The 15,546-nt window shown below is 47.9% G+C and overlaps 1 protein-coding gene across 4 annotated transcripts in view; it reads right to left on the bottom strand.

The window, feature by feature from the left end:
- Positions 1 to 1,938: 1,938 nt before the first annotated feature.
- LOC123999466 (FSD1-like protein) overlaps positions 1,939 to 15,546 on the bottom strand; it is a 74,876-nt gene continuing 61,268 nt past the window's right edge. The window contains exons 7-12 of one of the 4 annotated variants that reach the window (XM_046305298.1): positions 15,274 to 15,483; positions 14,788 to 14,886; positions 14,506 to 14,635; positions 11,065 to 11,097; positions 3,652 to 3,746; positions 1,939 to 2,333 (exon numbers count right to left, since the gene is read on the bottom strand). In XM_046305298.1, the coding sequence (XP_046161254.1) occupies positions 2,023 to 2,333; positions 3,652 to 3,746; positions 11,065 to 11,097; positions 14,506 to 14,635; positions 14,788 to 14,886; positions 15,274 to 15,483 (878 nt within the window). In that variant the 3' untranslated portion in view covers positions 1,939 to 2,022. Of the gene's footprint in view, positions 2,334 to 3,651; positions 3,750 to 11,064; positions 11,098 to 14,505; positions 14,636 to 14,787; positions 14,887 to 15,273; positions 15,484 to 15,546 lie in introns of all 4 variants that reach the window. The other 3 variants (XM_046305297.1, XM_046305300.1, XM_046305299.1) reach the window with 3 other exon arrangements.

Raw genomic sequence — 15,546 nt, 5'->3', positions numbered from 1 at the left:
CTCCACAGTCATTTCCTGGAGGCCCAGTGAGAGGTAATCTACTCTACAGTCATTTCCTGGGGATGGAGGCCCAGTGAGAGGTAATCTACTCTACAGTCAATTCCTGGAGGCCCAGTGAGAGGTAATCTACTCCACAGTCATTTCCTGGAGGATGGAGGCCCAGTGGGAGGTAATCTACTCTATAGTCATTTCCTGGGGGATGGAGGCCCAGTGAGAGGTAATCTACTCTACAGTCATTTCCTTGAGGATGGAGGCCCAGTGAGAGGTAATCTACTCCACAGTCATTTCCTGGAGGATGGAGGCCCAGTGAGAGGTAATTTTACATTTACATTTAATCTACTCTACAGTAATTTCCTGGAGGATGGAGGCCCAGTGAGAGGTAATCTACTCCACAGTAATTTCCTGGAGGATGGAGGCCCAGTGGGAGGTAATCTACTCTACAGTCATTTCCTGGAGGATGGAGGCCCATTGGGAGGCCCAGTGGGAGGTAATCTACTCCACAGTCATTTCCTGGGGGATGGAGGCCCAGTGAGAGGTAATCTACTCCACAGTAATTTCCTGGAGGATGGAGGCCCAGTGGGAGGTAATCTACTCTACAGTCATTTCCTGGGGGATGGAGGCCCAGTGGGAGGTAATCTACTCCACAGTCATTTCCTGGAGGATGGAGGCCCAGTGGGAGGTAATCTACTCCACAGTCATTTCCTGGAGGCCCAGTGAGAGGTAATCTACTCTACAGTAATTTCCTGGAGGATGGAGGCCCAGTGAGAGGTAATCTACTCCACAGTAATTTCCTGGAGGATGGAGGCCCAGGGATGGAGGCCCAGTGGGAGGTAATCTACTCTACAGTAATTTCCTGGAGGCCCAGTGAGAGGTAATCTACTCTACAGTCATTTCCTGGAGGATGGAGGCCCAGTGGGAGGTAATCAAATCAAATCAAATTTATTTATATAGCCCTTCGTACATCAGCTGATATCTCAAAGTGCTGTACAGAAACCCAGCCTAAAACCCCAAACAGCAAACAATGCAGGTGTAAAAGCAGGTAATCTACTCTACAGTCATTTCCTGGAGGATGAGGGTCCAGTGGGAGGTAATCTACTCTACAGTCATTGCCTGGAGGATGGAGGCCCAGTGGGAGGTAATCTACTCTACAGTCATTTCCTGGAGGATGGAGGCCCAGTGGGAGGTAATCTACTCTACAGTCATTTCCTGGAGGATGGGGGCCCAGTGGGAGGTAATCTACTCTACAGTCATTTCCTGGAGGATGGGGGCCCAGTGGGAGGTAATCTACTCTACAGTCATTTCCTGGAGGATGGAGGCCCAGTGGGAGGTAATCTACTCTACAGTAATTTCCTGGAGGATGGAGGCCCAGTGGGAGGTAATCTACTCCACAGTCATTTCCTGGGGGATGGAGGCCCAGTGGGAGGTAATCTACTCCACAGTCATTTCCTGGGGGATGGAGGCCCAGTGGGAGGTAATCTACTCCACAGTCATTTCCTGGGGGATGGAGGCCCAGTGGGAGGTAATCTACTCCACAGTCATTTCCTGGGGGATAGAGGCCCAGTGGGAGGTAATCTACTCTACAGTCATTTCCTGGAGGATGGAGGCCCAGTGGGAGGTAATCTACTCCACAGTCATTTGCTGGGGGATGGAGGCCCAGTGGGAGGTAATCTACTCTACAGTCATTTCCTGGAGGATGGAGGCCCAGTGGGAGGTAATCTACTCTACAGTCATTTCCTGGGGGAAAGAGATGGCTGAAATCCAATATGGCGGTATCCGATGGCCTATGCACGTGTCACGGGTCACCCAAGGGATATAGTATCCCCTTTCCGGACTGTAAAATACACAACAGCCTGTAAATCTAATGATGGTGAACCACCTTGTACTCCATTTGGTGAAACTGGAAAACAACTTACAGTAGTACGGGTGTTAAGATAAACCCACCTGAGTCCAGGTCACAGAAGGCCCTCATAGTGTGTTGAATAACCCCTCATATTATACTGTATAAACCCACCTGAGTCCAGGTCACAGAAGGCCCTCATAGTGTGTTGAATAACCCCTCATATTATACTGTATAAACCCACCTGAGTCCAGGTCACAGAAGACCCCGATGCGACCAGGCGCCGTGCCGTCCAGGCTCTTGGCCTTGTTGTTGTGCTTGGCAGCGAAGGAGGGCTGTAGCCAGTTGTTGATGTGGATACACCAGGTAGTGTTGGTCTTACCCAGCTGGTCAAACTTTCCCAGGTTCCTGTAGGAGACCCCAACACTGTAGGACTTACAGTCTTTAAGGGCTTTCACCTCCCAGTAGTGTTGACCACAGTCCATACTGGTATCACCTGGGGGGGGGGAGATTATATTATAAATATATTATATTACACTACATGATCAAAAGTATATGTGGACAGCTCCTCGTTGAACATCTTATTCCAAAATCATGGGCATTAATATGGAGTTGGTCCCCCCTTTTGCTGCTATAACAGCCTCCACTCTTCTGGGAAGGCCTTCCACTAGATGTTGGAACATTGCTGATATAACAGCCTCCACTCTTCTAGGAAGGCTTTCCACTAGATGTTGGAACATTGCTGCTATAACAGCCTCCACTCTTCTAGGAAGGCTTTCCACTAGATGTTGGAACATTGCTGCTATAACAGCCTCCACTCTTCTGTGTGTTGACCTACCTAGCACGGTGTGTGTGTTGACCTACCTAGCATGGTGTGTGTGTGGGGCAGAGTGATGTGTGTTGACCTACCTAGCATGGTGTGTGTGTTGACCTACCTAGCATGGTGTGTGTGTTGACCTACCTAGCACGGTGTGTGTGTGGGGCAGAGTGATGAGCGTGTTGACCTACCTAGCACGGTGTGTGTGTGTGGGGCAGAGTGATGAGTGTGTTGACCTACCTAGCATGGTGTGTGTGTTGACCTACCTAGCACGGTGTGTGTGTGGGGCAGAGGGATGAGTGTGTTGACCTACCTAGCACTGTGAGTGTGTTGACCTACCTAGCACGGTGTGTGTGTTGACCTACCTAGCACGGTGTGTGTGTTGGGCAGAGGGATGAGTGTGTTGACCTACCTAGCACGGTGAGTGTGTTGACCTACCTAGCACGGTGTAGGACTCTCCAGTGATGTGGTAACGGTGTGTTGACCTACCTAGCACGGTGTAGGACTCTCCAGTGATGTGGTAACGGTGTGTTGACCTACCTAGCACGGTGTGTGTGTTGACCTACCTAGCACGGTGTGTGTGTTGACCTACCTAGCACGGTGTGTGTGTTGACCTACCTAGCACGGTGTGTGTGTGTGGGGCAGAGGGATGAGTGTGTTGACCTACCTAGCACGGTGTAGGACTCTCCAGTGATGTGGGAACGGTGTGTTGACCTACCTAGCACGGTGTGTGTGTTGACCTACCTAGCACGGTGTGTGTGTGTGGGGCAGAGGGATGAGTGTGTTGACCTACCTAGCACGGTGTAGGACTCTCCAGTGATGTGGTAACAGTGTGTTGACCTACCTAGCACGGTGTAGGACTCTCCAGTGATGTGGTAACAGTGTGTTGACCTACCTAGCACGGTGTAGGACTCTCCAGTGATGTGGTAACAGTGTGTTGACCTACCTAGCACGGTGTAGGACTCTCCAGTGATGTGGTAACAGTGTGTTGACCTACCTAGCACGGTGTAGGACTCTCCAGTGAACCGGTCTCTGCCTCCTCTGATGGCAGGAGACCGTGTCGTTGACGTCCTCTTGGGAGACGGAGTTCCACTTCTACCACAGAGAGGAAGGGAAGACAACAATAAACACACTGACTGATGACGATCGGCTGCTGCTCATAATAATGTCTGGAACAGAGAGACAATGGAATGGCATCAAACTCAGGGAGCGACGGCTAGCCTAGTGGTTAGAGTGTAGAGGTGGTAGGGTAGCCTAGTGGTTAGAGTGTAGAGGTGGTAGGTAGCCTAGTGGTTAGAGTGTAGAGGTGGCAGGTAGCCTAGTGGTTAGAGTGTAGAGGTGGCAGGGTAGCCTAGTGGTTAGAGTGTAGAGGTGGCAGGGTAGCCTAGTGGTTAGAGTGTAGAGGAGGCAGGGTAGCCTAGTGGTTAGAGTGTAGAGGTGGCAGGGTAGCCTAGTGGTTAGAGTGTAGAGGTGGCAGGGTAGCCTAGTGGTTAGAGTGTAGAGGTGGCAGGGTAGCCTAGTGGTTAGAGTGTAGAGGTGGCAGGTAGTCTAGTGGTTAGAGTGTAGAGGTGGCAGGGTAGCCTAGTGGTTAGAGTGTAGAGGTGGCAGGGTAGCCTAGTGGTTAGAGTGTAGAGGTGGCAGGGTAGCCTAGTGGTTAGAGTGTAGAGGTGGCAGGGTAGCCTAGTGGTTAGAGTGTAGAGGTGGCAGGTAGTCTAGTGGTTAGAGTGTAGAGGAGGCAGGTAGCCTAGTGGTTAGAGTGTAGAGGTGGCAGGTAGCCTAGTGGTTAGAGTGTAGAGGAGGCAGGTAGTCTAGTGGTTAGAGTGTAGAGGAGGTAGGTAGCCTAGTGGTTAGAGTGTAGAGGAGGTAGGTAGCCTAGTGGTTAGAGTGTAGAGGAGGTAGGTAGCCTAGTGGTTAGAGCGTAGAAGAGGCAGGTAGTCTAGTGGTTAGAGCGTAGAGGAGGCAGGTAGCCTAGTGGTTAGAGTGTAGAGGAGGCAGGTAGCCTAGTGGTTAGAGCGTAGAGGTGGCAGGTAGCCTAGTGGTTAGAGTGTAGAGGCGGCTGCCCCTGACCAAGGCAGTTAACCCACTGTTCCCTGGTAGGCAGTCATTGTAAATAAGAATGTGTTCTCAACTGACTTGACGAGTTAAATAAAAAGATTAAAACATTTTTTTTTTTTTTTTTTAAAGATACCATTCCACTGATTCCACTCCAGCCATTACAACGAGCCCATCCTCCCAAATGAAGGTGCCACCAACCCCCTGTGATCACAGACGAGACAACAGAGCAGAGTGGGAAAAGGATGCTGTGTAGAATCTACTGTCAGCTAGATATTCATCTCCAAGCTCCAATCTAGCTGACAGAAGACTGGTAAACTAGTAAGAGAAAACAAGATGACAAGGATGAAGTGGGTTAACACCTCTTCAAAACAAACTCAAGCGTAGTGGTGTTAGACACAAGCAAACAAGGATGATAGACAAAATGAGAGGAGAAACAAAGAAGCAATTCAAATGAGTTATTGTGTTTGAAGTGATCTCAATGTAAGGGACTATTTAAGGTTGAAATTGAGGGGATGGAAGGATACTACTGGACTTGTTAGGACCAGTGCTGTGACAAGGCTGACCGGAATACATCTATTGCGGCGGTTGCTGTCAATCGCAATCGACTGGTCGATCTCCAAGGCATCCCCTAGTCGATCGGCAAACATTTGTGTAAAAAAACGCAACGATAAAGCCTTGTGTTCCTATTTTGTTATTCACTCATCTCGGGTTGTTGGCAGGAGGTGCACCTGATTCAGCTGTCCTGCACTGTCGGGTAGGCAAGCTGTTGGCAGGAGGTGCACCTGATTCAGCTGTCCTGCACTGTCGGGTAGGCAAGCTGTTGGCAGGAGGTGCACCTGATTCAGCTGTCCTGCACTGTCGGGTAGGCAAGCTGTTGGCGGGAGGTGCACCTGATTCAGCTGTCCTGCACTGTCGGGTAGGCAAGCTGTTGACGGGAGGTGCACCTGATTCAGCTGTCCTGCACTGTCGGGTAGGCAAGCTGTTGACAGGAGGTGCACCTGATTCAGCTGTCCTGCACCGCCGGGTAGATCAACGGCTGTCATTTTGAACCATTTCATGTGTCTGCAGGTTCAAACTCTTCCTTCCCGGTGGACCCAGAGAGCAAATCAAGTGCACTATAAGCCTACCGCTGGCCAATCAGATGGCTCAGCTTACCGTTCAGTAACATATATTAGCAGGTGTAAATGAAAGCTATACAGTGGATACTGTGAGATGTTAGACGTTTTAAACCCACGACTAGAGCCAGGCTGTCAACCAATACAACAAAGAGATGCTGTTTTTATGAGTCACTTCATGTTTCAGTTCTGATTTAGAACTGTCAACACTTTGTAGTCCACTCTTTTATAAGCCATAAAATGTGTGTTCACCCTACTTCCACTCACGCTACAACAGCCTGGCCGATCTATAGGGGCCTGGCCGATCTATAGGGGCCCGGCCGATCTATAGGGGCCTGGCCGATCTATAGGGGCCTGGCCGATCTATAGGGGCCCGGCCGATCTAGAGGGGCCTGGCCGATCTATAGGGGCCTGGCCGATCTATAGGGGCCTGGCTGATCTATAGGGGCCTGGCTGATCTATCTATAGAGGCCTGCCTGGCTGATCTATAGAGGCCTGGCTGATCTATAGGGGATTCCTAGGATCTCTGTTGTATTCAGTCAGCGCGTTTGGAGGAGGTCAGTTGTGGATGAATGCATGGCCCATCTGCTGTCCAGCTCTTATGATCAAGGGACTGGGGACAACATGACTGACGGACAAGGGCCTAGCCAATAGGCAGACAGGGAATGACCAATACTGTCAGAGTGTTGGAATGTGTCCCGGTCTGTCCATAAATTAAATAAATAAATTAAATAGTGCTGTCTGGCTTGATTAATATAAGGAATTTGATGTATCGCATTTACTTTGTACTTTTACTTAAATATGACAATTAAGTACTTTTTCCACCACTGTACTTGAGTACATTTAAAACAAGATAGGTTTAGACTTATTTTTACTCGGTTACTTTGACTCGAGTCATTTTCCTTTAAAAAGGCATCTTTACATCTTTACATTTACTTCATTATGACAATTGAGTACCTTTTTCCACCACTGATTAATGCCAAGATTAAGATATTTCTCCATTTATATTTTAGATTGAAGATTAGAATATATTTTTGTATCTGAGTGTTTATTTACCCATTTACAAACCTTATTTATGGTTATATAACCACCCACTAGCCATCTGTCCTTGCTTCCTCTGTCCTTGGTTTCCTCCATTCCTCACCTCTCTTTCAAAGCACATCAGAGGAACAGGCCTGAGTTGAGGAACTTCAATGCTCTCCCTCCAGGTGCTGTGATAGGGAGTTGAAGAACTTCAATGCTCTCCCTCCAGGTGCTGTGATAGGGAGTTGAAGAACTTCAATGCTCTCCCTCAAGGTGCTGTGATAGGGAGTTGAGGAACTCAATGCTCTCCCTCAAGGTGCTGTGATAGGGAGTTGAGGAACTCAATGCTCTCCCTCAAGGTGCTGTGATAGGGAGTTGAGGAATTCAATGCTCTCCCTCAAGGTGCTGTGATAGGGAGTTGAGGAACTCAATGCTCTCCCTCCAGGTGCTGTGATAGGGAGTTGAGGAACTCAATGCTCTCCCTCAAGGTGCTGTGATAGGGAGTTGAGGAACTCAATGCTCTCCCTCAAGGTGCTGTGATAGGGAGTTGAGGAAGGGAGTTGAGGAAGGGAGTTGAGGAATGAAGTAAACAAGGACAGCGGAGCAAGGATTTGACAGCTAGAAACATTTTAAAGACAGTTCCTGAGTGAGCGAGTAGCTGTGATACACAGGCCTTGTCCAGACAGAACCCCTAGCCCGAGAGTGATTGATGGGTGGTGACATGGTGAGAGCTCAACCTTACCCTCTGATAGGCTTGGTGTAATTTTGACCGTATTGCTTACATCTGTCCAACAAGTGTCTAGGGGGTTAGTGTCTAGGGGGTTAGTGTCTAGGGGGTTAGTGTCTAGGGGGTTAGTGTCTAGGGGGTTAGTGTCTAGGGGGTTAGTGTCTAGGGGGTTAGAGAGGCGAGGAATGGAGGAAACAAGGACGAGGAAGTGAGGAAGGAGGAAGCAAGGATTGGATGGCTAGTCGGTGGGTGGGTGGGCTAAATGTAATATAACTATGAATAAGGCATGATGATACAAAGTCTGTATGTTTTTAAAGTGTCACTCATCTACATTTTCTATATATATTAGTTATACTATTTTGATATTGATTACCGTACTGTCGGGTAGAGCATGGAAGTTAAGCATTTCACTGCACTTGTGCATGTGACTATAACACTTGAAATACCAATGGTGTTCATATAGGCTCCAGGGTTAAATATGTGTCAATACTGCCATCTAGTGGAATTTAATAGGCTACTACATACAATTAACATTAAATAAACCTTTTTTTTCCTGAAATGTTGATATCCATGAAAGCATTGTCAATACTGTCAATGAGTTTTAGGTCTGCATGAAACTATTGGGGGCGGGGTGAGGGGCGGGGAGAGGGGCGGGGTGAGGGGCGGGGAGAGGGGCGGGGTGAGGGGCAGACTGCAAAGGGCTGTGAGTCAGTCCGTGGCAGACGGGAGAGGGCTGCAGGGCTGTGAGTCAGTCCGTGGCAGACGGGAGAAGACTGCAGGGGTGTGAGTCAGTCCGTGGCAGACGGGAGAGGGCTGCGAGTCAGTCCGTGGCAGACGGGAGAGGGCTGCAGGGCTGTGAGTCAGTCCGTGGCAGACGGGAGAGGGTGCAGGGCTGTGAGTCAGTCCGTAAGACGGGAGAAGACTGCAGGGCTGTGAGTCAGTCCGTGGCAGACAGGGGAAGGGCTGCAGGGGTGTGAGTCAGTCCGTGGCAGACGGGAGAGGGCTGCAGGGCTGTGAGTCAGTCCGTGGCAGACAGGGGAAGGACTAGGGCTATTTTTCAGTCCGTGCAAATGGGATAGGGCTGCAGGGCTGTGAGTCAGTCCGTGGCAGACGGGAGAGGGCTGCAGGGCTGTGAGTCAGTCCGTGGCAGACAGGGGAGAGGACTGCAGGGGTGTGAGTCAGTCCGTGGCAGACAGGGGAGAGGGCTGCAGGGCTGTGAGTCAGTCCGTGGCAGACGGGAGAGGGCTGCAGGGCTGTGAGTCAGTCCGTGGCAGACGGGAGAAGACTGCAGGGCTGTGAGTCAGTCCGTGGCAGACGGGAGAAGACTGCAGGGCTGTGAGTCAGTCCGTGGCAGACAGGGGAGAGGGCTGCAGGGGTGTGAGTCAGTCCGTGGCAGACGGGAGAGGGCTGCAGGGCTGTGAGTCAGTCCGTGGCAGACAGGGGAGAGGACTGCAGGGCTATGAGTCAGTCCGTGGCAGACGGGAGAGGGCTGCAGGGCTGTGAGTCAGTCCGTGGCAGACGGGAGAGGGCTGCAGGGCTGTGAGTCAGTCCGTGGCAGACAGGGGAGAGGACTGCAGGGGTGTGAGTCAGTCCGTGGCAGACAGGGGAGAGGGCTGCAGGGCTGTGAGTCAGTCCGTGGCAGACAGGGGAGAGGGCTGCAGGGCTGTGAGTCAGTCCGTGGCAGACGGGAGAAGACTGCAGGGCTATGAGTCAGTCCGTGGCAGACAGGGGAGAGGACTGCAGGGCTGTGAGTCAGTCCGTGGCAGACAGGGGAGAGGACTGCAGGGGTGTGAGTCAGTCCGTGGCAGACAGGGGAGAGGAGAGGCCTGCAGGGGTGTGAGTGGTGGACTGGCCTGTCATTTGTAAGTCTCTGTAGCCTCAAGCCTTTTGCTCGTAATCTGAATCTCTCACCCTGCTCTCTCTACCTCTTCATTGTGCCTCTGTTGAATTATGTAATTCTCTGAAAACCCTCCACTCGTCTCCTTTCCACGCCCTCAACAGACAGAAGACCAATACCAGCACAGCTACAGTACCTCTCATTCTGAAATGATACCTCTTCAGAAGTAATAGTCGAGGATGCTCAGATTACCAAATGGTTTACTAGTGCGCTAGGACATATCAGTTAGCTAAACAGTTACATTAACATCAGTTCATTAATAGGGCAATAAACACAATCATTACAGTAGAGTATCTTATAATGTTAAATAGAAATGGAGAAATATAGCTTTATCTTGACATTAATAAATACATAAATAGCTATTAAATTGATGATTTAAAATATAGTAGATTAATATAAGGCATTTAGAAAGGTGAACTCTTATTTTGAAGGGACAGGAAGTGTAGGTTGTGCATTTGCCCAATGACAGGCATTACACATTTAACCACGCCCACATGTGAAAACCAAGTTTTTTGCTGTTGTTTATATGCAAAAAACGAGAACTAAATAACAAGCCATTTTTCAGTTTTTTTCTATTTATAGAAAAAAAAACGAGCTGTTTTCACATTGCTGATTTGTCCGTTTTAACTTGGAAAACAATTAGCCAAAAATGGACCTCATTGTGATTTTGGAAACATGATATGATGGAATGAATGACTGGACAAATACGGACATTACAGTTTCTATACTTACTACAGTTGAGTGAATTGTTACTCACCAAAACCATTTGTTGCAAGCATAAGAGAAATTAGTAAAAACAAAAATTAATTTGTGATACTAAATTGTACATTAATTCTGTAACAGAGATGGGTCGCCTAGGGATAGAAGTTTATTTATTTTGTCATCATTTCTTTAAAAGGACCAAGCGAAAAAAGGAATATAGCCTGAGGTTTTCAGAAAGAGAAACAGTTAGGAAAGATAGCATCTACAGATGGAGTCTTTTAATGGTTCAGGACAGAATAATATATATAATAATAATAATAATAATAATAATATATGCCATTTAGCAGACGCTTTTATCCAAAGCGACTTACAGTCATGTGTGCATACATTCTACGTATGGGTGGTCCCGGGAATCGAACCCACTACCCTGGCGTTACAAGCGCCATGCTCTACCAACTGAGCTACAGAAGGACCACTAAGAACACACTATATTCTTTGTGGGAGGCCCCGGCAAACCAAAATCGAATTTCCCATTCATTTTCATTAATTTGACCTAAATGAAGAGTTTATAGAAAAGCAACCATTTCCATCTGTAGATGTCTCCTTTAAGTCAGTCACACAAAGAAACCACAAGTCATTTGAGGAGGTTTCTCTCAGGCTAGAAGAGCAAACGTTGCCGAAATGGGTCTTGTAGCCTAAACTGTTCACACAGAAACCCGAAAAGGGACTTTGATGTGCAGAACAGCCTATATGAAAGCGATTGTCGGAGTGTACAAACTTGAACGCAGGCGGTCTTCTACCTAATATTGCCACTGGTTTACACGGCAGCTTGACGCTACATTCAGGTAGCCTAACGCTACACGCTACAGCTGAAAAGTCACACATGGTCACCTTGACATGTTCTTCAGATTGGTAAGATGAGCGCTGTTGACGAACACAAAGAATCAACAAAAACAGCAGGTTAAAACAAAGACATTGTGTGGGAGTCATGATGGAGCTATTTAAAAAAGACCCTAAAAGAGATTCCATTCGGCACTAAATAACGCACATTTGACATTGTAGCTGAGTAAACCAACCTTCAGTAGATGTCTTTCCACATCCAGAGGCTACTACTCTGAACTCTCTCTTTAAGAGGGAGCTTCGGCCTACAATTGGTTTTCAAGAACATTTTCTGAGAGTATCAACGCTGGAACTTTACAAAGTATAAATGTGTTTCTGTCTTGAAGGACATTACGCTTCAAACAGCGTTTTTGACAGACAACGCTGCAAGCGGAAACCCAAGATAGGAGACAAAGCCTTTTCATAAAACATGAGCCTCTAAAGTGTCCGGCTGCTCCTGACAAAAGGTCTCTTTTCAAACCGCCCCTCAGCAGCAGATCGACAACACAAGGCACCATGACACAAACACAGAAGAATGTGACATCTAAGAATGGCACTTCAATGCTAGCCTGGTCCCAGATCTGTTTGTGTCGTCTTGCCACCTCTTACATCCAGATAGTCTGGTCCCAGATCTGTTTGTGTGGTCTTGTCCACTACTATGATCATTACCAAGCCTGGTCCCAGATCTATTTGTGTGGTCTTGTCCACTACTATGATCATTACCTAGCCTGGTCTCAGATCTGTTTGTGTGGTCTTGTCCACTACTATGATCATTACCTAGCCTGGTCTCAGATCTGTTTGTGTGGTCTTGCCAACTCCTATGGTCTTATTTGTCATGCTAATGTGTCGATAACCAAAGGAGTTGGCAAGACTGCACAAAACAATCTGGGACCAGGCTAGGTAATGACCATAGGAGTTGATTTAGAATTAAATCTCTCCCATGATTTTGGAATGAGATGTTCGTCTAGCAGGTGTCCACATACTTTTGATCATGTAGTGTATTTCGCGAATCATACAGGAGACGCCGATGATTTTGTTACAAAGCTGTGAAATGTGTGATGACCAAGAGAGACTGTTGTCTAGCAGCACACTTAACAGCTGCGTCTCTGAAACCTCTTCTCTGGCTGTCCTCCCAACTGACAGCTGTAAGGAGGGTAATGTCGGCAGGGTAGCCTAGTGGTTAGAGTGTTGGACTAGTAACCGGAAGGTTGCGAGTTCAAACCCCCGAGCTGACAAGGTACAAATCAGTCGTTCTGCCCCTGAACAGGCAGTTAACCCACTGTTCCTAGGCTGTCATTGAAAATAAAAATTTGTTCTTAACTGACTTGCCTAGTTAAATAAAGGTAATAAAAAACGTCTTCCTTCTCCTCTTCGTACATATTAGTTGCCGTAGGTTTAAAAAAATATATATTTCCCGCTCATTTGTTTTGGGTCAGCTTCAAAATAACCTCTTTCAGCTGCCCTACATCATTTCCTGTTACATAGACAATGGTATCGTCAGCAAACACGGTTGCTATACAATTGGAGCGCACCAGAGGGAGATCCTCTGCATACAGCAAGTACATAATAGGTCCTAGACAGCTGCCTTGTGGGACACCACAGCATACAGAATGAGGTTCGGAATAGGCACCACTTATGAATATAAACTGCTTTCTGTTGACAAGATAGGACTGTAACCATATCAATGAGGTGTTAAATTCATAGTGACACAATTTCATCAACAGATCAACAAGGTCAACAGCAGCACAGAAATAAAGAAGCAGCACACCTATAAGTTGACCTTGGTCACGTGACCTGAGCCACTATTAAATCAACTGGAGCTGTTGCAGTCCAGTGATCCTTACGGTATGCGCGCTGGTAGCCTGGGATCCTTACGTTATGCGCGCTGGTAGCCTGGGATCCTTACGGTATGCGCGCTGGTAGCCTGGGATCCTTACGGTATGCGCGCTGGTAGCCTGGGATCCTTATGGTATGCGGGCTGGTAGCCTGGGATCCTTACGGTATGCATGTTGGTAGGCTGGTATCCTTACGGTATGCTCTCTGGTAGCCTGGTATCCTTACGGTATGTATGTTGGTAGGCTGTACGGTATGCTCTCTGGTAGCCTGGTATCCTTATGGTATGCTCTCTGGTAGCCTGGTATCCTTACGGTATGTATGTTGGTAGGCTGTACGGTATGCATGCTGGTAGCCTGGTATCCTTACGGTATGTATGTTGGTAGGCTGTACGGTATGCACGCTGGTAGCCTGGTATCCTTACGGTATGTATGTTGGTAGGCTGTACGGTATGCACGCTGGTAGCCTGGTATCCTTACGGTATGTATGTTGGTAGGCTGTACGGTATGCTTACGGTATGTATGTTGGTAGTCTGTACGGTATGCTCGCTGGTAGCCTGGTATCCTTACGGTATGTATGATGGTAGGCTGTACGGTATGTATGATGGTAGGCTGTACGGTATGTATGTTGGTAGGCTGTACGGTATGCTCGCTGGTAGCCTGGTATCCTTACGGTATTTATGTTGGTAGGCTGTACGGTATGTATGTTGGTAGGCTGTACGGTATGCACGCTGGTAGCCTGGGATCCTTACGGTATGCACGCTGGTAGCCTGGGATCCTTACAGTATGTATGTTGGTAGGCTGTACGGTATGTATGTTGGTAGGCTGTACGGTATGCATGTTGGTAGGCTGTACGGTATGCAATATTGTAATATGCATGTTTTAGGCTGACGGTATGCATGTTGGTAGGCTTACAGTATGTATGTTGCATAGGCATTCTACGGTATGTATGTTGGTAGGCTGTACGGTATGTATGTTGGTAGGCTGTACGGTATGTATGTTGGTAGACTGTACGGTATGTATGTTGGTAGACTGTACGGTATGTATGTTGGTAGACTGTACGGTATGTATGTTGGTAGGCTGTACGGTATGTATGTTGGTAGGCTGTATGGTATGCACGCTGGTTTGCTGGCATTATTTTATTCTGTTCGATATAAACCCATATAAATGCTTCCAAAATGTTACGTAGTGATGACTAATGTGTCGATGACCATAGGAGATGGCAAGACTGCACCAACAGATCTGGGACCAGGCTAGGTAATGACCATAGGAGTTGGCAAGACTGCACCAACAGATCTGGGACCAGGCTAGGTAACGACCATAGGAGTTGGCAAGACTGCCATCTGGGACAAAGCTATTTCAATGGCAGTTTGAGGTCAAATAAAGATGAGGCCCAATCCCAAATGTAACCCTAGACCCTAAGTCCGATGAACTAGTGGAGATCTGAGAGCATTTGACAGGTGCAGTCAATATGGTAATAAGCTCCAGCCTTCCTATTGACAGGCTCACTGGAAGTTTCACCATATTGCTCATAACCAATCAAATCCTCTCATATCTCAGCGCGTAGGGTGTAAGGGTCCATTTGGGACACATTGTGTGTGTGTTCCAGTTCAGTTCTCACCTGCCCTTGTTCTCCTTGCCCTTGACCTTGCTCTCCAGCCCCTTGCCTCCCTGGGGGTCCCACTCCACACTCCTGTCCTCTACCTTCAGGTTCAGATGGGACGACGACGAGTCGAAACCGAAGTTAAACGCTGGGGAAGGAACCAATCAACCAACCAGTCAATCAGATACCAATAACGTAATAACTACATAATTGTTAAACCAAGACAACATAGTCTTACCTCTGGTTTCCAGGGTATCTAACAGTCTTACCTCTGGTTTCCAGGGTAACTAACGGTCTCACCTCTGGTTTCCAGGGTAACTGGATCAGAGTATTCTCCAGCTGCTGCCTTGTTGCAAGCTCGTACCCGGAAGTTCATGAACTTCGAGTCAAACTTTAAACCTGGAGGATGAACAGCACATTATCTGTACAGGTTCATGATGTTCAGTAGTTGAACAAGTTTTCAGAGTTTGATAAAGTTACAAAAAGGTGAAACAAAGCGATATAGATTAGTCATATTTTAAACACAAGAAGCTGCATGAAAACACTGCAGTCTTAGCCCGGTCCCTGATTGGCTTGTGCCATCTTGCCAAGTGGCATGACAATGGCAATAGGAGTTGGCAAGACTGCATAAACAGATCTGGGACCAGGCTAGGTAATGACCATAGGAGTTGTCAAGACAACACAAACAGATCTGGGACCAGGCTAGGTAATGACCATAGGAGTTGGCAAGACTTCACAAAACAGATCTGGGCCCAGGCTACAGTGGGCCCTACTCTAGCTCCGTACCGGACAGTGAGTATTCTGTGGTCTTGATGTTGTCCACCACCTCCCAGCAACGTTCGTCTTTGATGCGTGGCAGTCCTTCGTGGTCGGTCTTTCTGTACTCCAGTATGTAGTGGTCTATCTTGCTGTCCTCCACTGGCATTTTCCAGGCTACAGACACAGTGTTGTCTAACACCAGACAGTCCCCGACCTCCATCTCTGGGGCTTGAGGGACTGAAACGACACAGAGAAATGGGTATTTAAAAAGCCAGCAACAGATCCGTGCGATGGAAAATA

This window comes from Oncorhynchus gorbuscha, linkage group LG16, assembly GCF_021184085.1.
Source record: "Oncorhynchus gorbuscha isolate QuinsamMale2020 ecotype Even-year linkage group LG16, OgorEven_v1.0, whole genome shotgun sequence".
Taxonomy (NCBI): Eukaryota; Metazoa; Chordata; class Actinopteri; order Salmoniformes; family Salmonidae; genus Oncorhynchus; species Oncorhynchus gorbuscha.
This window is presented reverse-complemented; position numbering and strand designations above follow the sequence as displayed.